Genomic DNA, 24,291 nt, shown 5'->3' with positions numbered 1-24,291 from the left:
TCAGTGAAACAAGAGGAAATTAATTTAAATTCATCCCTGGGCATGTAACTCTACAGATAAGTACTGGATTTACATTTTGCAAGGAAAGAGTCTCCTTTCTGTAGTAAGAAAAAAATCCTACCACCACAAAAATAGCACATCACCTTTTGCCTTTGGCTGAAGGCATACACAGAGTCCTTCTCTTCTTGGCTACAGAGATACAGAATTTCTTCACTTTGACACATCACCATATTTGTGAATTGAGCTACTGAGGAACAAGGTGATCTTGTGCCAATCCTATTTGACCATCTACAACCCTTAGCTCTCAAGAAAAATGAACTTATTTCCTACAGTCTTCTACTCATTCTTCCATCAACAATACTTCCTCAGTCCACCTGCCTTGTGTTAGGGGCCTTCTATCAAAGACATTGTCCACTGACTTCAGCACAGACCTTTCTAAGCATCTTCCTTGAGTCTCTCTCCACTGAAACCATCTCCATGCGTTATTGCTCAAACCTCTTTAGAGATTGTTCTGAAATGCAGTTTAGTGCATGCAGCATTAAAGAGTCCAAGTTCTCTAGACTGTGAGGGTAAACCAGGAACTCTGCTGCCAAGCTCGCCACTGGCAGAAACTTGAGCTGACACCAACAAGGGAGGGCTGCCACGCTTTTTAAAATAAATGTCAGATACCAAAGAGACTTGATATCAGTGCTCAATTTCTTTTTTTTGTGTAAAGGCACCCACTGCCTAATTTAGGTGCGCTCCATCTCCCACCCAATGCACTTGCTTTTCCTCATTGTCCATAAAGAATATTACGGAGCCTGGGCTAACTTAAGCACTAGGCTGGCTGGCAAAATTGGTAGTGCAAATAACAAGAGAAAAGAAAATACAGAGAGATGAATGCAGGCAGGGGAGGCAACAAAGGACAGCTGAAACCAATTATGATTTGCACTTATTTCACATCAGCTCACAGGACCTCAGCAAAATACAATGGCCCTGGCCACCTACTTCACTGGCAGTTCTCTACTGCCTGTGCAAGCCCTGCGAGCTATGTGCCCGTGGGCTTGGCAGGGAGTGCTCTGCGTTAAATATATATCGAGCTCATAAATAAAATAATCTCTCTGAAGTGATATTTTTAAGGTAAGTAAAAGCAGCGAATGTTCACACTTGGTTCCTTCAGACCACAGAGAAAATTCCCACTTATCCATTACAAACAGCTAAATGGAAGATTCAAATCATTAAGCCAAAATTGAAAGGACTTGAGGTTGTCTTTTAAGGGGAGAAGGTTTGTTTACAAATAACTAAATAACGTGTTCTTCCAAGAAACTATGGCAGGCAGAAAATGTATTTGTCAGTAGTTACTAGTACAATTAAGAAATGTTGCATTTTTAACAAGCTGAGGATTCAGACGACAAGAAAGATATGATGAAAAGAATACTTTTAAAGTCTACTACTAGTTCTTCTTTTTTATTTTTATCATTTTCCAATTAGCTATTTTGAAAAGGATTTATCTGAAACAGAACTAATTTAGATTATGCATCACCTTTGCTTTCTCTTGTAAAAAGCACAAAGCAACAACAAAAAGACCCCAATAAGCCAAGCAAAATGTTTTTAAGATTCACAAAATGTAAAACTTTAACAAATAATCTCGGTCCATGATCACTGAGGAAGGATTGTTCAAAGATCTGCTTTCATGTGTAATTATAGGGGAGAATATTGACCTACATATTCTTGATGCAGAACCATCAATACACCAACATTATACAAATACGTCACAGTATTTTACTACTCACTGCTGGGGTTTTTTGTTACAAATGTTCAAAATGATCAAACCTAGCATTAGCCCACTGTGTAAGATGTCAAATTCTCAGAAAGATTTCCATATCTCGGTAGTTTACTCTTAACTGGCTGTAGGTAAAAGTACACGTACAAAAGCGATCATCAAAACGGCACTGCTATTCAAAGAAAAAAACAGTTCTTCCTTCCTAGTGCTGTGAGCCACTCGACGGCTGAGTCGTCGCAGCACTCAAGGGCCACACTGTCATGGCCTCTCTCCTAGCGAATGACAAACGCTTCTGCAAAATACAGTTAAGCCACAAATATGCAGTCAGACAGATGTGCCTTGGAAAATCCCTCCCCGCTCTCTTCCCAAGCCTGAGCAATGCCAGGCATGAGCTATCCAGCACAGACAGAACAACTGACGCAGCCCACTCCCAAGTATCCTCTTTTCCAAACAACACTTGCACATGAACCAAGGATGGCGACCTGCCCAAAGGCAGCATCTTTCCCCAGGGCTCTGCAGCCCGTCCTGCTTCACCCAACTCACCCCTCAGCTCCGATGGTACGGGAATGCCTATGTCCTCCTAAGAGAGAAGCAAGGCAGGAGGGACGATCTTGACAGGCTAAACAGGGGGTTGATACAGTGGAATCCCTTTTGGATATCTTTATGCCCCATGCTTTCGGAAAACGTTATAGTGTCTTTCAAATGACATCCTACAACTGGCAATAAAAATAAATAAATCACACAAAGAAAGACCACGTACTTTTCTAGACTTGCTATCGCAAGGATATAGGGACTCCCATGGTGAAATCTATATCTAGAAAAGAGTATTATGCATTTTGACTTGCTTATTCTTCTCCTTTTTACTGCACAAAAGTGTGGTCCAGTCTTGTAGTTTCAAATACTTAACAAACATAAGGTAGATGCACAGACAATTAATCCCTGAACCTTCAAGGAAATGAGAATATAAAAGTCACTTGCAGAGTTAAGGGCTCCAAAACTAATATTAACAACATGCACCAGCAGTTTAAACCATTTGAATCAAAGATTTTAAAGGAACTAGCTATAAAGTTCAATATTTGAATATGTCTTTGAAAGATCAGAGAAACAAGTCAGAGTAATTGTTGCAAGTTTATCTTAAAGGCATAGAAGACACTACGGATAGAGTACTACAGTTCAAAGGTTATATCAAACTCAGACTCAACAAGGAGTTTTCAAGAGACACATGTATATATTTATACGCTTTTATTCATCCTACTGAAACAATAAAATAAAAAAATAAAATCTGAAAAATATATCCATAGGGCATGTTTGGTTAAAAATGTGCCAGTTAGGCCAAACAAAAGCAAGTTATGGTTTCCAATTCAAGAACCAGCTTTGTTCCCACTTAATTTAAGGGGAGTTTTACCATGATTATAACAGGAGCATTTGGAAGTAGCCTTGCATAAAGGAAGAGATATAGAGAGCACAGAAGAATTTACCAGGTACAGCTTATGATACTACAAACCATTTTTTGATCTTCCAAAAGCTCTGCTATTATGAGGCAACTCTATTCTTGTTTGGTCTGCTTTATAAAATTTTGAAAGTGTGAAAGGTTTTTCAGTTTTCCCTCTACTTTCTTATTTCCCTAGAAATGCAAGAAAAACCCCAATCCTTTTTTCTTTGCTATTGCTAGAGGATATCTTGAAGACCACAGAGTTATCCACGCTGCGAGCTCTAACCTATTACAGTGAAGAAGACAGGGTTGTCAATCTTGAACAAAACTACCACTTTTGGCATCTGCAGAATCAGATTGCATTCTGCAATCAAGTGTTCATCACACAAAGAAGTTGTTGACTGGAATCAGATGTTCATTATGTAAAGAAACTTGAAGATATCTATGCAAAATTGTTTGAAATTTCCATACACTAATTATATATACACCTTTTTATTATTTATAAAATAGATGCAGGGAACCTTAGCAGGCAAACACTTAGTCACAGAAACATTTTATGAGATGACCCACAAAAAATAATATGAATGCTTGTGCATGGACCGGTTCTTGCAAAGCTAGTCAATGGAAGCAAAATAAATATTAATGACAGTCTTACCTGGTCCCAGGGACAGATGACTCCTCCAAAACACATAAAGAGATATCCCATGGCAACAAGACATACCCAGACCACCAGAGAAAATAAACGAAGCAGCTTCTTAAATACAGGTTCTACGCAGACAAGGATAAATATAGCAAAAAAAATTGCTAGGGCTGTTGGAACAGTTATTAAAAATGCCACGTGGTCTTCTATTTCCTGGAAACAGAGAAGAATGAAAAGGAAGTTAAAAGCTAAGGTACTTAAAAGATGAGACAACAGTGAGATATTCTAACCTGGCTGCACACAGAGGCTGGCTCTCTGAAAGGCATGACTTTGAATACCAAAAGCGATGTGAATCAAAACAGGATTTCTTTCACTGCAAGAAGCTGTAATTCGGAATATTATCTTCATAAACAACTATTAACTACACTACTGCATGGTGCTTCATTAACTAAATTAAGAAATATATTATTTGAAGCAGATTGTGAAACCTACATACAACAGTAATGAATCAGGCCTGTAAGATGAAGAGAATTAAAAGGCAAGCCCAAACTGTAGAAGTAACACAGACTTTCTATTCCAGAATGCAAAAGATTTATGAGATGAGTGTGGCTTGCAGGGGCAATTCATGCTTCTCCATTTAAGAATGCAGCTCGCAGAATGCCTCCCTAATCTAGTATGTCTGTGTACTTCTGTGTCAGCAAAATTCACTAGGTACCATAAATTTTGCTTCTGTTTAAAGTATTCATTTGGAAGTATGGGCTCTAGATTACATGTGTACATTTTTTCTAGCAATTGCTTACTTCAAAACATGCAAGGACCAGAATCCAATCTGAGATGAGACTGAGAACAAACAATATTTAAATTACTTGCAGACCCTACATATAAGTTGCCAGAAGTTACTACACTAATACCTTTAAATCATCTGAACAATCGTTGTGCATTAAAAAAAGAATAAATACTTGTTTTTGTATGACTATTAGCTCAAAAACTTCTCTAGTTGAAGGCCCACAGCACTTTGGAAGTCTGGTCATACCATTTTACTCACTTAGGCAGCTGCTACAAATTATAAAAGCATGATTTGTAGCAATAAAGACTGCAAAAGCAGGCTTTCAAACTCTACTGTTGCAACAGTATAAAATCTTCCCCTAAGGCTGCACTTCCTGCAGAAATTTCTCATATCTATTTCACATACTGATGAAATCTTTGGAACAATCTCTAATTACCTATTTGATGATTTTTAAGATACCTAAGCACAAAGAAATAACATTTAGTTTTCCCTAGGTTTGTAGTTGCTTTTTAGTGCCCTGATAAATCTTTCCTATTACTGTTTTCTCAACTCAAATACTTAACATGTTGCTTAAAAGCTTTTTGTTGTGATTTTTTTCTTTTCTATTTGGTAAAGAATCGCTACCATTACAGTATAGTTGAAAATTTACTCTTTCAGCATTTCTCAGTATTTTTTTTCTCCCACCCAGATCTAATAAAAGATCAGTTATGCAACCCAACATCTATAAGGAGAGACTTGCTTTAACGGTCCCTCACCTTTCTCTCCCCCAAACTTCTTTTCGGGGTTGGTCCGTGAGCATGACCCTGTGCACACTGCACGCTTCACAGACCCAGCTACTGCAGCAGGGACATCTGCACCTTCCCCCAGGCTGCAAAATACGTCCATCCGTGCCTTCAGCTAGCACAGCCTTGACACAAACAAGTAACAGTTCCCTTTCTCACCCTTCAAACAGTATGTTTAAGCTATGTTTTTTCTTTTTCTTTCTTTTTTTTTTGGGGGGGGGGTGTCAGGGGGGAGGCTACATAAACTGAACTACAGCACCAGATTTCCCTCATTCATGTTTTCCTTTTGCTTTCCATACACAGAAATGAACCTGGGCAACCACTTTTGAGAGCTGACTAAAGTCCACTCATCTTTCATCTCTTAAATATAAAAGGGAAGAAAAAATATAAAGAAGTCACACATTTAAGCAATTACTATTTCAACACTGACAATCAGCCTATAAGCCACAGAAGGGTCAAGAAATTATGGTGCTAACGTTGAAATGCAAACACTAATCTGACAAAAGTACGCACACACAAAGGCTTTCAGGTGCTGAGGTGGTCCTGCAGAAAACAAACCCACGAGCTCAAAAGGTAGGCACAGACCTCGGTGTCTGCAGAAGTACAGAGCTGTATGAAGCCGCAAACAGTAACCTTCTGTACTAACAGGCAAAATATAACACAAAACTAGGAGAGCAAGAGCTACTCATTTATGCCCTTGACTTTTGGGATTTTTGTTCTTTCCCATCTCTAAAATGTGTTCCAGCGAACATCAGGCCATTGATTTTTTTTAATGTCCTAATCAAGGTTGGCCTAGACAATCGTCAACAAATGTAACTTAAATTTTTGACCTCTGCACTTCCAAGTGGGATGGCAGGACTCTTGCTGGAACCTCGGAGAAGTCAGAGCCAGCACGCACCCAGGTGACATTGCACTCGTGCGCTGCCGCGCAGGCAAGGCAAGGGAGCGGAGCAGGGACGCGCACGCTCCTGAAGCAAGCTGACATTCAGGAAAAACATGGATTTAAATTATAACAAATCAATATTTCAGTAATGTTGATCAAGCTACAAACAGTAGTTAGAATATCTATATGCAGTTCAACAACATTCCTCTCTGTTTCAGGAAAACATTTCTGGCACTTTCTAGGATGAGCATATATCTGGCTTGCTTCATAACAAATCAACTATATTCAGATTTCAGTTTAGAATATACGTACAAACATAAGTCATGTATTTTTACATATATTCTTACATTAGATCCATGCATCTAAATGTTCGTTTCCAAATTAACAGCTCATTAGGGAATATCCTTTTTTTTCAAGCATATACTGATCTCAACACCTAGCTGAGCCCTGTTTTGATCAAAAACTTTAAAAAAAATCTACTTATCCCCCTTTTCTGGTTTTCTGTTGCACAGTTTCATAATTTTGCTTTGGTTTTACAAAGAGAAAAAAAATAGGTCACAATGAATCAGCTCCTCATCATATGTAAATTAATGCAACGTCATTGAGTCCCCCTATTTTAGCTAGCTGCAAAACAATCTGTTTCTGGTGTCCTACGCCACGCATTCACCATACACTGTGTGCATTTTAAAGTAAAAGAGAAATTTAAAGGTAGAATGTAGTATAAATTAGATAATTAAAAAAAGACAGAGAGAGAGAAAAAACAATTGTTATTACCACTTTAATCCTTTCCAGAAAGTCTTGACATGTACTGGGGGAGGGGGGAAGGAGGTGTCCACAACTCTGTATGTAAAATACATGTTAAAGTTCAGACCAACCAAAGCATGTGACACAATTTAATTTTAGAACTAAATTTCAACAATGTTTTTCTATTACTTCAGAGGAACTAAAAATTCATGAAATTTTAACTTCAAGAGGTTAAAACTCTCAAACATTTAAAAACATTTAAAACTTGTAAAATCCTGACCAGCATTTGCAAACATTGCTGTGCTTAGCAGTCTCAAAGAGGACATCAGGTGCAAAGAGAAATCTTCAAGGCTAAATATTCCATTTCCCTAACCATTTTCCAAGTAAAACAAAAACCAAACAAACCACAACACACTTTCTTTTCTACTGCTAGTCTCAGAGACTAAAACACACAAAAGGCAATGGCATTAAAATACCAGCATGAGGCTTTCCAACACAGCGGCTAATCGAACAACACGTGGCTCTCAACTGACAGCTCTAGCTTTTGGAGTCTCTTCTATTTTGCTTTTAATTATTGAAGAAATTAAAAAGTCTAGTGTTAGAAATCTTTCCAATCCCCCCATAAATTCTTAAGAAAGATGCAATAATCTCATTATTTCCATTAAAATTTGAATAATCACTTTCACTCATCTTTCCTTTTCCAGATAATGGTATGCCTTCAGTTTAATTTTAAACAGCAGAGCTGCTGTAGAGCATGCAACTGTTTTATATAAGCTGCACCTCTTAATAAAGTACTCTATAAAAACAAACAAATCAGCACTTGAAATACCAGTTTTAGCATAAAATCTATTTCCATGGTCTCTCTTTTTCTTTTGGTACTTCTTCCTTTATTCTGTGCAACTAAGGGAATTTGACAGTAGTCTATATACAGCAGACTCCTGCTGGGATCTGAAATACCACATGCTTAGTTGGAATTAATGCAAACAGTTTACCATTTTAAATCACTATTCAAATCACCTTTTGTTGAGTTCAATGAAACATTTTCTTTTAAATGTAAATATAAAAACATGTGAATAATGTTCTTCAAACATTAAAACTGTAAAAGATTACATATATCTTGTCAAAAAAGTTGACTGTATTAAAAAAAAAAAAAAAAAAAAAAAAAGGTAGTGTTCAAGGATTATTAGCTCAATGACTTCTGTACCAAAACAGCACGACATGCTCCTTTAACTGGCCATTTTTCTGGCAGAGGCTTTTCCAGAACTCAAAAGAAATGAGAACTACAATGATTTTCATAAGACATGTTGCCATCCTTCCCTTCATAAAGGTGGACAGAGTTTCAGTTCTTGAACATCTCAAGGAATATTTCTCTACGATGCTAAAAAGCTGCCAAAGTCTTCTGGCTATGTGTGACCCTCATCTGCTTTTATATTTTAGTGGAGGATTGGCTTATGGTGTTGACTGCACTATGTGTGCCATCTGCTAGGCAGCTGGAAAAAATCTGCATTTTTTTTAGGAGGTGCCGCTCCCTGCTCTAGCTAACAAGCTGTGCGGCTTCATTTTGAACTTCAAAATTTAATACAAACAACCAAAAAGTTTTGGCCAGCCATCCCAGCTTTCTTTTCCATCAGTTCCATCACTATTTGTCCATCTTCGCTTCAGAAACAGCGCAGCATCTTTAAGGCCAGATGCTATTTCCAAGCCCATATGCTACTTTATGGATCTACAACCTACCAAAACTCCTCTGCCTTTTATGCCCATCATTTCTCTTTCATAACACAAAGTTTTTCTTGTGCTTCTTGCTTAGCTGACTGGTTAGATGCCTTCTCCTGTGCTTTTTTTTAAAAAAAATCTTTTATTGAGCTTTGTCCAGCATGTTTATGGACACTAGCAGCGAACTGATTGACCCATGCTTTTAATGAAGCAGATCCTGAAGTCTGTGTCTCTCGATTTCCACTGAGGTCCTCTGTAATGGCACGTCGGAGATTTTTTCCCTCTGATTCGCCGTTCTGCGTCTGGCTTTGCAGTGCAATGATAGCAGCATCAGGCTCCATGTGCACTTGTTTTGCAGTGTCTGCTGTCTCGAGAAATTCATCTCTCTCTATTAATGAGTCTGACGTGCAGTCCACACTGGCTGTCAGCACATAGTGATATCTCACTCCTCAACAGTCAGCAATCAGACCAGCAGTCTGCACATCAGACGGATCAAATAATTCTGCCTGGCATTACAGCTGCTGAGTTGCTCCGTATTGATACAATCAACAAGAAGCAGCTCTTGATTCATGGCTGCCTCTAGGTCATTTTGTATTTTTCAGTACATTGGAACACTCTCTCGGTATCATAAGACTTCATTCAAACCTTTCACATGATGCTCTCAAACTTCAAAGTCCTGAACAAAGTGTGCAAGTAAAATCCTCCAATATGAGGAGTTTAGCATATTGAATCAATGCAATAATATGGCTGAAACCAACAGGAACTGTTCTTTGACCTCTACTGGATCTGCCCTAGTTAGCATGTAGGCACAAACAGGGATAACACGTTGACCAACCGTGCACGTATTATGAACATCCTTGTGACGATCTATTTGCCTGACTACAGTGCAAAGCACTTATTGCCAGTGGGTTTTGTTCAGTTGAGTTAACTCCATACAGAAGGCAAAATATTAGTTGCTGGTCAAGAAGCAGAGAATTATGGTAGCATTCCCAGAAAATGTCCCCAGTACTAGAGGCAGACAAGTTAAAAAGCAAAGATTCAATAAGGAGCTAAGAAAATGTGTAAAAAAGAGAATTCAAAAAAAAACCACAGGAACTTTGGGAATAGAGAGAGCTTGTGGAAGGTAGCTGGCCTTCACCTAGACCAGAAAAGAATGAGTCTACTGGCCCTTTAAATAAAGATCACAGGAAAGCATTCAACCTGAAGTGGGTAAAGAAACATGTTTTAAGAGAAGGGGTAATCTCATGGGAGGCCTGTAATTCTGAAGCAAACCAAAGAAATTGATTAAACTTAAGCAGGAAGGAAATGGCAAAGAAAAGCCAGAACAGGCAGACTCACTTTTTAGAAAGGTTGCAGAGAAATAAAAACAATCAAATTAAAGTATGCATGCTTCTATATAAACACTGAGAGCCTGAGAAACAGGACAGAAGTATTACAATGCCTGATGCTAACAACATCATTTATACAGCAGTCATACTGAAAACTTGGTGGAAAGACAACCATCAGCACAATAGTGTTGTTCCAGGGAGGCAAGTATACAGACAAGGCTGAAAGCCATACTTTTGGAGGCACTGAAGAAAGCAAAGACTCATACTAAAAATCATATTAACAAACTAGAAAAATCAACAAATAACACAGAGTCCCTATGAATCAAAATAGTAGGCTGAACAGCAAAGACTTATCGAAATATATGGCCATATAGGACAGATCACTAAACCAGTTTGGAAACTACCTGTGACACTATGAAATGCAGAGATAAGAAAGGCTGTGAAGAAAACACAACAGGCAACTTCAGTGACTCCCAGCTGAACTGGGTAAGTACCACAACAGCAGGTGATGCTGAGACCAAACATTTAGACACTCCTATGTCTATCTCATGCAGCATCTGTTAAAGAATCACACAAACAGAGAGGGGAAAGCTAGAAGCTAAGAGATTACAGTCTTTGTAGGTGGCCTGAAAACAGTATAAATATAGGAGGCTCAGACCAAATGCTGCCTAAAGACAGGAAGGTGACAGATGTGCAGTCTGTCTTTCCTGGGATCCTTTTCAAAGAACAAGGGAAGTACCAGCAGGCCTGATATCTATCCTGGGCAAATTTGTTAAAAACTGTGGGCATACAAATACATATATATGACTTTTGTAAAGAGAATTCATGCATCAATAATGCAGGAGTTCCTTAAGTGGTCAACACAGAGCGTCCAGTTGACGGTCTATTCCAAAAGGCTTTCAAGAGGGTCTGTCACCTGAGACATTTAAACTAAGCTGCCATGGATTAAAAGTTATCACGTGGATAAGGAAATGGTTGAAAAAACATAAAACAGATTAAGTACAGATGGGTAGTTTTCACAGTGGAGGGAAGTTGCCAACAGAAGTCCCCAGGAATCTTATGGTATATGTTGTTCAACACATCCATAATTAATTTGGAAAAATGGGTGAATGATGATCTGACAAAGATGTGGGCCAGCTGTGAAGATCTACAAAAGGACTTCTTAATACTTGCTACTGGGCAAGAAAACGGCAGACGAAATTCAGCGGAGATATATGTGAAGTGGTGCAGCTCAGACAAAACAATCCTAATTCTGTATACAGGACGACAAGCTCTTGGCTGACTATTAACACTTAGAAATGGAGATATGTGGTATTTATAATAGACAGCTCCATGAAAACATCACTTCAGTACTGATTAGCAGTCAAAAAATAACTCAAAAAACAGAACATCAGGAAAGATATAAATAAAACAGAGCATCATAATTCTGCTGTCTAAACCGATCTTGATTGAAGCCACCTTAATGCATAATGAATATTGTAGGCAATTCTGGTCCTCCCACCACCACCAGCACTTCAAAAAGGATACAGAAGAGAAGGTTTGCAAGGGTGGTCAAAGCTGCACCACAGCAACTACATATGGGTGGGGTAATGTTTGCTTTTAAGGACTCTTTTCTCCTATTTCATATGCATGGAGAGAGCAGGACTGTCCTTTGATTCTGGTATTTAAGGGTACTGTCCATCTCAGACAAAGAGGGAGCAGCCATCAGTTGATCTGCCCTCACACTAATGTGTAGCTAGAGGATCCCAAGAGCCAGTGACCATTCTGCCACTATTGTATGGCTTTGAATACCCAGGACAGAAAACAACCCCTATCCCTGCAAAAAAACATAATTATCAAAATCAGCATCTCTGTGTATATATAAAAATGCCCTGTGTAAACCCTATGCACCCAGCATAAACTGCTTTAACCTCCAGAAAAATGAGCAGCTGCTATTTCATTTTACATCCACATTTGTCACATAAGCAGTGTTCTCTCTCCTGATATTCCACTGATCCTTGCCTCTTGTATACCACTTGCCTAATAAAATCTGCCAGTGCATACAATTGTTTATTTAATAAGCTGGGATTCAGAGGACCCACAGCAGGTCAGGGAACATGAACCAGACTTTTGTGCCTTTCAGCCACCTGGCCCCATCTGAGGTTGGTTCAGACACCTAGCCCCAAATCTCAGGTTGGCAGCTACCCAAAGGTGCTTCCAACCTAAGACATTTCATAGACTATGAGAACCAAGTTGGTCTAGTTCAGTTTCTAGAGGCTACAACCCCCAATCAGCTGGAGCAGCTATAAATTTGTCCTATCCAATAGCTCTAGCTGGCAGTCACAGAAGATAAACCATGTCCCAAAGTGCAATGACAATTAATTACATTTTAGTCCCTGAAGTGCCCCCTTTAGAAGAGGGCTGAGAATATAAACAGCAAAGTGAGTGAAAGCTTGTACTTTGTTTAAACTTATTACTTCAGTATCCAGAGCTAATCAGCACTTACTCATATCACTTTAATTATTTTCAAACTAAACGTAGTGACCAATATACCCTCGCATGTTTTACTCTAAATGCATTGGTTCTGAATTCCTCTCCTAAAATGTTGTTTAGAACTTAGTTTAGTTAGAGCTTTTCAGATGTTCTCAAAATCCTTCCTACAGTTATTATCCAAATAATTTTAAAGAAATTCTCTAATAAATACAAGTTATTTATACAAAATGCCAAAATGTGGATATATGAAGATAAATTTTGAGTAAGATACTTCTGAAAATGATTGCTTTCCAGTCACATATATTAAAAACATGTCACATTTGGAAAAGCTGCATCGGTTAAATATTTATGGGACTTCATTGCATAAGACTCAAAGATACATTTTTCTGTTTAACTGCACTGTCACACATATTGGAGGTGAAATTATGACCCTTCTCCTACCCACGTAGACTCACAAAAGTCAAAAAAACAGAAGTACGGGTTCAGTTCTTTGAGCTATTCAAAACTGACAGCTATGCATTTTGACTGTCACTTACAAATCAAAGTTAAAAGGTAGCTTTCCCGCAGTACTTTACTCCTGACATAATAGGTTGAGAATCTGGTTGTAATCAGAACAAAATGTCAAGATGGAACTTGCTTAAGGAAGCATCACAAAATCCAAACAAGAGAATATATGAATTTCAACACAGGGAGAAATGGTGCCCATTTTGAGGGGCTTTTTAATGAAGAGAAAGGTAAGCTTAGACTTATTTCTCTACCGGGTCTTTTAAAAATATATTTTGCAAGAATATTCCACAGGTTTAACATATCAGTGTAATAAAATAAAATGAAAGACAGATTTAATATCGAAAAGTCACTACCAACAGTGTGTAACTACTTTTCAATTTTTTCGTAAGGTTTTGCAATTACTTACTAAACACAGTTAGTTTAATCACAGAAAAGGTTCTTAAAGTTTGCTCCTCTAAGGACACATTCCCCTCTCTCATATGCCTGTCAATTAAAGTAGCTTCAAACGAAAGAGATTTCTTATTTCAGTTTTGACTCCATGATCAGGCCCAAATTCTGCAATGGGTATCACTTCCATAACAATAAAACTCCAAATAAAGAAGACCAGCATGTTAATTTATATTTTAAATATAACTGAGCCAAATCACACCTCTGTAATAGGAGAAAAATTCAGATGTGTTTATAGGAAATAGAGCATATGAGATTTTACAAATTCAAGTATTTCTATTTATATTAGTTGAGGGTTTATTTAACCGGTTATTGTTAACACATTGTATTAAGACACGGTTAAGAAAATATTCAAAATCAAAGAAATCAAAAATAATCCGATAAATTATTGTAGCGTTAAAAGTTAGACAGACATTGCATCACTTAAAGAATTATCTAAAATATCACTATCTACCAAACAGGTTTGGAAATTGCCCAGACACACAGGGAAAGAAAACCAGCTTAAGTGAGAGATCTGGCACCTTCTGGGAAAAGCTACCACTGCTGCCGACAGAGCCTACAGGACCAGCCACAGTGTGGACACTCTCCCTTTCTGGGTCTTGACCAGAGTAGACTATGCTTCGACCACTGTGCCACTAGAAAGCACTGCCAGAGTAGGCCGTGTCAGAGACCGGCAATCAGTCCATCCGCAGGAATAACGGAGGAATAGCAGAAGCACTGTCAAACACGTGCTGAGCCAAATTCAAAGGGACTCTGCTTTCCTAACACAGTTTCCAGAGGACGTAAAGTGTCGAGAGTTTTCAGCTTGAATTCGATCCTGCTGGAAAAGGTGCTCAGGGAATCAAGTCTTCCAAGGATTTTCCTGCAGGGCTGACCAAGATATTAGCAAATTGGAGACATGGACAGGGGAATTTTACCTAAAATGGAAAGACAGTAATCCCAGTTATTCAGTCAGTGGGCAGGTCCGCTGTGCCTCCTGCAGCATTTGGGATCTTTAAGAGGTCCCAGAGCACTTAGTTCAATTGCCTGAGGAGGCATGTGGACAAACCATGTTCTAACTGCTTTTGCAAACCCAAGTGAAGAAAAAGTGCTCTCCAGAAAGTGATCAGTCCACACTGGATCACATGGGACTATCCAATGACCATATGCCAGGCTGGTGGCATTTGAAGCTATAAGGGAAGCACACACCAGCCACAGCACATACTACCCCAGCTGCCCTTTGGAGCATGCTCTGAGCAATGCAGCCAGAAGCCATGGCTCCTGCACCCTGGAGCAGATCTTCCAGGTTAGAGTAACTTCAGAACTAGAACCATGAAAGGTGGGAAAAGTCCATGCCCAGACAACAGACCTGAGGGCAAAGCTGAGAGGCCAGTGATGAAGTGATGCTCTCCCTGCTTCTCCCAAATGCACAAAACCACATGGAACAGCAAGAGACTCTCGTATCATGCAGGTACCACTGAGAACAAGAGAACTCTGTTTAGAGACCGGAGATAAAGGAAAATGTTTAGACACAGTTGGAAAACCGGGTAACTGGTAGGGGAAGCGCAGACAGCTGCCTTACGCTCTTCTGCACAGATAAATCAATAGTCCCTTGAATCTCCAGCACGATCTGAATAAGGTTTAATGTCTGGAGGTTGCTTATTTAAGATCTAAGAATAAAAGATCTGTAGTGGAAAACATGTGGGGCTGGAGGGGGTTGGGAGTTTCTTTTTGTTTTTTTTCTGTGAGATCAGAAGGGAATGCACAAAGAAAGAGAGAAGGCAGAGAAAAGGGCGCAGAACTGTGCTAATTCTCTTATTTCAGGGTCCAGATCCCTGAAAAATAAAAACTTAACTTGTTGGCATTTTCACATGCTAACATATTGATGAGGCTTAAGCAGACTCGGTTCTTTTTGAAACATACAGAACTTAACTTTTGGGGAATCACAGCTTGCCATTACTGGGAATTTAGGCACAAGACCAAATACTACAGGTGTCCAGATTCGATTTGTTCCCATGATGCAGGCATGCCCAACCACTCAAGAGATTTGCAGATCACTATTATCTTCATTAAAACTCTATGCAGCCACCAGCTTTGAGTGATGCCCTGTGCAGTCTGGACAATTCCAGAGTCACTGCTACCCCAATAAAGGGAAGTTTTCTCACTCATAATACAGATGTAGGGACTGTGATGTCTGCTTAATTTCCTTAATCTAGGACACTTCTTGAAGGCTCACCCTAAGAAACCTAGTCACCATCTTTACAAGAGTTTTAAGATCCTTACAAATGGATCAGTCCAGGACAAGGAACTTGGAAAATGATTTAAACAACTCGAAGCAAGATAATCAGAGAGATATTCACAGGGCTGGTGGCAGATCCACTATGAAATAGCCAATACACAATTTGTGAATCCACCTACCTGGTTTGATGCTAATAAAGACAGCAGACAAGTGTAAATCCAATCCATCGTCTTTCTTATTCCCACTGCACCTCAGTAAACAACAGCTCTGTTCGATATACTATCTGTCATTTGTTTCAGCCACAGTAATGATTACGAGGTGTAGATCAAGGGCCTGAGTCACAATCTGTGACATTAAATCAGCCATTTAGGAACCGCCAGAGTACCCACAAAACTATAATCCATCAAGATTACAGCTCAAGGCTCAGAATTTTTCCAACATAGCCATACCTATAGCTTGATCCACTTCTTATTCAGTGTTCAAGTTATTCAACACAAAGGATGAAACAGGTATGCAAAGTGAGGTTGCCACGGGCACCTCATGACCTTGATGGCTCTCTAATTGCAGGCTGGTTAAGAACCAGCAAATGAGACAAGCTTTTAGTAGCATTCAAGGCAATCGTAGGTGTACTGAGAGTGTGATTAGCAAATGAAACAAGGAAAAGGCCAGAGTGACTTATCTAGGAATTAAACCAGACAGAAAACTAGGAAAAAGCAGAAACTCTTATGGGCCTGGTTCAAGAGGTAATATCGGCTATGCTCAGACAACTGAAGGTACTACTGGAGCATTAGGCAGGGATGGCAACATCCCAAGACTGTACCGAATAGGCAACAACTATAGCTGCGAAATAAGGCAACAACTATGCACCTGGAAAAATACACTGTGACAAGAAAAAATATAGAACTATAGGATTCCTTCATGGAACAATTTAATAGGCAGGGGACTTTAAAGCATAAGTGCATGCTCAATTACAGGTAGAATTATGGAAATAAAATGCATTATAAATACAATAATTTTTGTTTTGAAATCTTCCTCATCTTCATAGCATCAATAATTTGGCAGAATGAGTTTAAGAAGAGGTGGGATATCTCTTGAGCACAAAACCCACAGAATCAGGCAAGCAAACAGCCCTGTCTCAGCTTGTCCTTCAGTTGGTAAGGGCTTTCCTACTCCCATTAACTTTGCTGTTCCTTAGTATTCTTTTGGGGGGAATGGATATGCTAGAGTCTGAAAACAGCATAGCAGACGCTTTACTCTATTTTGAGTCTGTAAGGATCCAAGGAATGCTTTCAAACTATGGGTCTTCTTGGCCTTTGGGAAGATAGTTTAGTGCTCTTGCACCAAAAGAGCTTTAAACTGTACAGGTCTGATCTCAAAGATGTCCTGAAATTGAGAGTTCACATGAAATCACAATACAGCTGGCCTCTTACTCCTTGGACATAGGTTATGACAGAGTATCTCATGAACAGGGGGCACAACACCACCATGATGTCAGTGCAGTGTCCTTTTGGTGTGGGTGGATGAGTTTTTCAGACCAAGAGTACTGATAGGAACACTACCAGAAGCATGCAGCAGATGCCCATCTGCAGACGCCTAACCACTTGAGACACTGCAATGAAAACGATGGGACACATCTCCCCATCTGTAATTCAAAGCTATTTTTTCCACAGGCACTTGAAGGGTGTTTTTCCCCTCTCCATTTCAGAATGAGATACTCATCACGAAAATCTGGCAGAGCTCTAGGTTTGGCTGAGGTTCAGTTTTTACCAGAAGCAGCAAGGATTTCTTTTAGACAAATTAACACCAATCAGAGGTAAGGAAGATTTGTTCTCATATTGACCAAGGGCCCAAATAAATGGCATTCCCCAGTTCAAACCCCAAGAAGCTTATTGGATTTCCCTGATCCTCTTCTTTTTGCATAGAGACGGTCGCCTGCCAACCAGGTTGGCAGCTTAAAAAACTGCCAGTGTTCCTTCAGAATGAGGCAGCTACCTCTGCTTCCACACTGGGATCAGCTACGATAAAATCCAGATAGTCTGGCACCAGAAATCCAGTCCAGGCAGAATATGCACCTGCCAGACTGCAGGTCTTCTTCCCTGGTTAATACTATTTCTCCCTTAACAATGATTCACTACTCCCATTTTTGCTACAGAAGTTATTTGCGAAGGTCAGCGATGTAGATGTGAGGCCAATCTTTTGTTTCTTGACTTTATGAATCAGTAAAATGAGGAATCATAACTGGGCCTACCAGCATGACCATGAACTTTGCAGAAACTTAGAAGCAGCAGTTTAGGGGACAGTTAATACCTCTGCTTCACAGACAAACATGAACCAGCTAAAATGCACACAAACCCATCTCATGGTGCTTCCGAATAGGGAATGATCATCAAGCCACGCTGTAGAAACACTTTTCACTCAACGCATGATTCAGCTGACCAACGATACCATGCAGCTCTGCACCAACAAACTTGAGCACATAACAACCACGTCTTAAGAGCTTAACTACATGGTCACACGTGGCAGCAAGGATTCTGCGAAACAGGGAAAGGTCACAGACTAGTGTCAAAGCTAAGCACTGCATAGTAGGCTTGCGGTCTTTGAGCACGGCGCAAGAGCTGGCCTCCAAGAAAAAAATATACTTATCTAGCAGCTGACTGGATGATTCAAGTATTTTCCTACAAGTTGCAATGATAATAGCAATGACCTGGCCAGAGACAAAACCATTCTGAGTACGACTAAAAATGGTGACATGTTTTTAGTACTAAAAAAGAGGAAGGGAGTGGAGGGAAATAATAAGTTCATCGTACACATTATATTTTGCTAGTTTTCAATTCCTGCCAGGTACAGAGAAATACAGAAAATACCTTGGCACAGGAAGTTCAAAAGGCTGATACTATTGTTGCATTATTTAAAACACCAAGCTTTGAATGGTCATCTTTAGAGTAGCCTCTGGAAATCTTACAGTTAGCATGTGAGGAAATACAGACTGGCTAAATCCAAAGGTCAAAATCACAATATTCTTCTGAAACAAAGAAAAATAAAAGCTCCAAAGAAGCCTATCTCAGTACAAATAAATAGCAGTACATTGTCTAGTTAACATAATCAGATTTCCAGACATACTTTATAAGTAATCTGTTTTACTATAATTTTGTAACAGCTTTTCTAAGTTGTTCATCTGAAATTAGGAAGATTACAGCTGATGGGCTGACACGTTGAAGTAGCTGAATAAGTGGAATACATCCCTGTGTGGTTGGCTGTGTTTAAGGTACAGTTAAGAATAGATTACCAAAAAGAAAAGATGGCATCCGAGGCATATTATTACATCATAGTGATCTATTTTAACAAACTAATAAAAACTTAAAATAGGAGGAAAGCCTCTCATTTCTATTAGTTCACGTAAGTGGGTTTTTTTAAAGAAGGCCTAGAACATAAAAATGTTTAATACTTCATGAACTTCCATTTTTCTAACAATGTCTGATCCCACATTTCAAGTCCTAAGCTGTCCCTTGACATAAAAATGACAAACATGAATCAAGCGTTACAGTGAGTCATTTTGGAATTTTGTTTCCACAATGGGCCTCAGTAACTTTCAGTAAAATCTTAATTGCTGTGTATGAAATCTAGAGGAAACAACTGTTAAGAAAGATTTCCTTTAACATCAAATACATAGCACGGATCCTCACAAAAATATTCCAAATCACTTCTATTGTGCCTCCCTTACAAAATTACATATTCCATCAAAGCAATCACATACCGGATGTACAAAATAAAGATATTAATATTGGCTTTTATAGCTCAGATTCTCATAACTGCTCAGACCTTTTCATATTATCAGGCACAAAAAAATGACTGTGACTCCACAGCTATATAAAAAGCATATCTATTCTTAAATCAGATGTGGGAGAAATGGATTTAAACCCTTAGGAATATTTTAATCACAAATAAAACCAGGACTAGACTGTAATAAAATGCTTTTAGGTGAGCATCTGGGCAGGGATCCAAAGGATTTTGTCCAATACTCTGTGACTGAAAGTCTGTAATGGCAAGCTTTCTCCCTGCCTGGAAATTACTTTCATCCACTGATTGCAAACTTTGAGGATGAATGCCACCTCCCTCCCCTCTCACCCTTTCCAGTTGTCAGCCACAGGAAAATAAAGGTTCAGGAAAACGGTTCAAAAAGTATTTTTCCTTTTCCGGTATGTCTAGAATTCCCAAAGTACACTGAATTGAAAATTCATTGTTTCTGAAACTGTAACTCATGGCAAGACTATGCCAGCACACAATTTTGTTTCCCTCACAGCAGTCCTTCAGTTTGGACCTGTTGTTATACCACCATTGTTGTTGTAAATAATTTTCCTTAAGAAACAGAATTATGAAAAAAAGTTTGTGCAACTTGTAATAATAAGCTCTAGATTGTACCATGACTGAAAGGCATGAATTTTAGTGCTAAACCCTATGAAGCTCAAGTTCTGCTACGTTGACTGTAGGCTAATATTAGTATTACGTATGTCTCCACACCTAACTGTGCCTCAGCCCCGGCACATGATACACTTCCTTCTCCAGCATCAGCCCCTTCAGCCCTGATGGATAAACACCCTGAACCACGACGCAAAGAAGCGTTAACACCCCAGATAAGCAGTTTAATTTGTGTTGTGTATGCTCCAAAACTGAAACATTTGGGCACTAAATGACTGAAACATTAGCCAGCACTGTTATTTCTCGCTTCAACTCAGCTCTTTTACAGCTGGTCTGCATTTAGCACGAATGGCAATTTAAACAAAAAGCATAAAAAACAATACAAATACCTACAGGGACAAAAAACCAGCCGTTATATTTATCTCATCTTGCAACAGTTTCCTGCTGTTTTTAAGACAAAAGTTTGATCATAACAAGCAAGAAAGTAGGATTTGCTGTTTAAGCATACCGTTATATGCAATGCCTCTAAAAGAAAATCCCCTTCATTGCACTAACCTACCCATCCTTGCTCAGCTATTATAAGCTGTAGTCAATAAATGTTAAGCTTTTCAGAAGACCAAAAGATGACCCAAAAAAACCCACGAAAACCTCAAAACTGGGAGCTCTGCAAGCCCCTATTCTTTACTTCAGAGGTATACAGTAGTGCAAACAGCCTGCCTTGAATTATTAACTGCAGAAAAACTCTGTAAGGAGCAAGAATTTTACTGCCCTCTGCAGCTTTTCCTTTGCGTTTGACACAAGGACAAAATGCCACAGATTTCTGGGTGGGATAAACTGATACCAACTGTCAGCTGCTGTAGTGACATATTTTTCTTCCCAGAGGCTGGAAGCCCCGCAGTCGAGATGCAGAAAAGGTATCTGCCAGATGAAACTTTTCCTCTCTTGGAAATGAAGGCTGTGCTGTGCTGCCCCAGAGGCTCTCTTGAGAAAATGGGTCAAACGCCAGAAAACGGCATGAGTGGTGGGAAAAAAATAAAGGAAGCAGACCCCTTTGACACGCCGTAAAATGTTGCTTCAGCTACCTTACGGGCTGTATTTTTAAGCATAGAATTCTGCCAGTAAAAATTATAATACAGAAAAGAAAAGGAAAGAGGCCAGCCCGGCTAATCCGCCGGTTGGAGGGAAACGGAGCCAGCGAGCTAAGTGAATTAGGCGCGATGCGCCGGCTGCCGCGGCTCGGCTGCCGCGCGGGGCTCCGCGGCTGGAGCGCGGGGCGGCCGGTCCCGCGGGCGCCGCCCGCAGCGCCGCAACTTTCCGAGGCGGCGGCGGCGGCGGCGGCGGCATATCCTCGCCGGCGCGGCCGCCGGGCGCCGCCAGAAAGCCGGGCGGCGGAGCGGGTCGAGCGCGTCGCCTCCGGCCGGGGCAGAGCGGGAGGCGCGGGCGGTGTCTCTTACCAGCCCCGAGGCGAAGAAGACGGCGAGCAGCGCCAGGCAGGCGCCCATCACGATGAGGAGCAGGAAGACGAGCAGCGGGTGCTGCTGGCTCATGCAGTAGTAGGACTCGTAGAGCCAGTCCCGGGAGCGGGACTGCTCGCCGCAGCCGCCGCCGCCCGCTTGCTCTGCCCGCTCCAGCAGATAGCGGCGCCTCCTCCTCCTCATCATCGCCTCTTGCCACATCGGAGGCGCCGGGCGAAGCTCAGACCCCCGCCTCCCCTAGCGCTGCTGCAGGCAGCCGCGCAGCGCAGCGGCAGCGGCAGCGGCAGCGGCAGCGGCAGCGGAGCGCGCTCCCGCGCCGGAGGCAGAGAGGAGGAGCCGCGGCGGCCGCGGCATGGTGCGCCGGGCCCCGCCGCCGCCGCGCAGCCCGGCCGCGCCGTGCCGCGCTGTGCCGCGCCTTGCAGCCGGGAAGCGCCTCCCCGCACGCACATGCCTGGCGGGCGCTCGGGGGCGGCGGCGGGCGGTCGCCCCTCCTCGCCCGGCGGCGGGGCCGGGCCGGGAACGAGCGGCGTGCGCGGAGCGTCCCGCAGCGCCGGCGTTTTTGCAGGTGCCTTTCCCGGAGTGGCAAAAGTGCAGCGAGAGAGAGCCGTGCCTTCCTCCTCTCGCCGTCGCTGGCCCTTCCCCAAGCCTCGCCGCTTCTGCGGGGAGCCGGGGGACACGGCACGGGGGCCGCTCCGAGGGCGTGCTGCATCTTCTTACCGATGCACCGCAACATCTCTCAACGCGAGAGGGAGAGGCGGGCGACAGTCCCGTTATACGTATCCCCGTAGGCTTGGCAGATCTTATTTTACTGGGTAGCTTTCCCAAAGGCTGGATCTTCTTTTTAAAAATCATGCCTTAATTTTGGTCAAAAAATAGACATTTAAGTTAGGAGGTGATGTAACATATGTTTCCCCCGGCTTTTTAATCCACCCCCTCTCCTTATTCTGAACAACTTACGTATTCCTAACAAAGTAGGCCCTTGAAACAAACTGGAGTATTGCTACTGAAGTTAAAAATCCATCATGCATTTACAGTTAAATATTTTGAACTACACACACACACACACTCCTCTTCCTTCCCCACTGACTGTTCCTCCCCACAAGACAAATCACTTTGTACCTTCTCCAGCCCACTTTCCAGCCTCTGCTGTAGCTTTGCCATATCCTTAGTCTCCCAAAGCATGCAGGGTTGCCTGAACGCTCCAGGGAGAGGAAAACACCAAAACAACGTGGGTGATACCGGGCCTAAATGTCCCACAGGTGGTTCCAGATGACTGGAGTAATGCAAGGAGCCAGAAGGACTTTGGGTGCTGCGATACTACTGCAGGTGGAAGGCTGGGGCTACCATGGGTGGTCGTAAGCGAGACATTTAGAGTTGAGGGCCAACCATTAGCCATGGTAAAAGAGAAGGCAGGTTACTAGGATGATATGAATTAAAACTTCCCTTTTAACACTTAGGGTGGCCTTCATTCTCAGCCACCGCTTGCTTTTTTATACAGAAGAAAAAGTGGTACGTCAAGAACCCGTCTAAAAAAGGAGAGGAAGCCTGGTTCCTGCAATACTACGTATTTCAGCTCCAAGCCCCGTCTGGACACTATCAGTTCTAAGATGGAAAGAGTTTGAAATATAAATGAGGCCTGGCCTTCCCTGTCCCCTGTTCCTCAACTTGCTGAAATGAAAAAAAGGCTCCTTAGCTTTCACTCTTCCTTCTCCTAAAATACATGGCTTGGGCAGAAGGAACAGATGAGGGAGAAGTGGAAAGTTACAACTGCGCCCACTGTTCTGGGAGAGAGGAGGTGAGCAACTCTCAAAAGCAGTAGTGAAAAGATTGAAGGATGAACACAAATTTATGTGGGGAGAACATTCTGGCACAATTAATTGCTGGGAAGAAGTTCATAGAGGTAGGTGTGAGAATTTTTGTAACATGAAAAAGCTTTACTTGCAGTAACTTGAAAAATTGTAGAGTTGGCCACCCTCACTGTCACACACATCTACAGTGAGATAGGCAAGGGGAGTTTAAAAAAACCAAGAGACAAACCAAAATGACAGCATATGTCACAATATTTGGGATTTGAAGGCACCTGAGTTTTGGTCTCAGAAGATGGGAAGACCCGTATCACACATTTAGTTGTTTAAAATACAAGAATAATTTCATGATTCTGTCCAGACTTACAAAAGTGTAAAAGATCTAAATAGACAAAACACATTCTCTCTTCCATGTATACAGTGACCATCCCCAAGAAAGATATTTTAAACTTTCACAATACGTTAATAGATTACAGCACTGGTTGTCTTTCTTCACCCAAATAATTTTGCTTTAATAGCTTTCCACTCCTTTCCACCTCTCCAAACTTGATCAGAAAAGACCATTCCACAGAAGAGTTTACTATCATGTCATTTGTTGGCTGTTTTCAGCAAGATCTTATGCCTGTAACAACTAATTTGTCATTATTTTAATCTCGTGCAGTTTCTCAGGAAATAAAATTATAATTCCACAGCAAAATCTTTATTAACTCAAAGATTGCCCAGTAGTACCTTGTGCCTTTCCAGAACAATGAGTTCAGCATGACTGTCCCCTTGAAAAGACAAGATATAAGGTGCTTCAACAGCTGAGCAAGAGGAAGTACCGAGTTACAGTTCCCATTTTACTCTGTGCTATCTGGCCCACTTGACTGACTCATGCTCC

At 41.0% G+C, this 24,291-nt stretch overlaps 1 protein-coding gene across 3 annotated transcripts in view; it reads right to left on the bottom strand.

The window, feature by feature from the left end:
- ADCY2 (adenylate cyclase 2) overlaps window positions 1-22,083 on the bottom strand; it is a 200,900-nt gene extending 178,817 nt beyond the window's left edge. Inside the window, exons 1-2 of one of the 3 annotated variants that reach the window (XM_064506827.1) lie at window positions 21,586-22,083; window positions 3,850-4,047 (exon numbers count right to left, since the gene is read on the bottom strand). In XM_064506827.1, the coding sequence (XP_064362897.1) occupies window positions 3,850-4,047; window positions 21,586-21,807 (420 nt within the window). In that variant the 5' untranslated portion in view covers window positions 21,808-22,083. The remainder of the gene's footprint in view (window positions 1-3,849; window positions 4,048-21,585) is intronic. The other 2 variants (XM_064506826.1, XM_064506829.1) reach the window with 2 other exon arrangements.
- Window positions 22,084-24,291: the final 2,208 nt, after the last annotated feature.

Source organism: Dromaius novaehollandiae, chromosome 2 (genome assembly GCF_036370855.1).
Source record: "Dromaius novaehollandiae isolate bDroNov1 chromosome 2, bDroNov1.hap1, whole genome shotgun sequence".
Taxonomy (NCBI): Eukaryota; Metazoa; Chordata; class Aves; order Casuariiformes; family Dromaiidae; genus Dromaius; species Dromaius novaehollandiae.
Note: the sequence above shows the minus strand (reverse complement) of the source record. Positions and strands in the feature narration are given on the sequence as shown.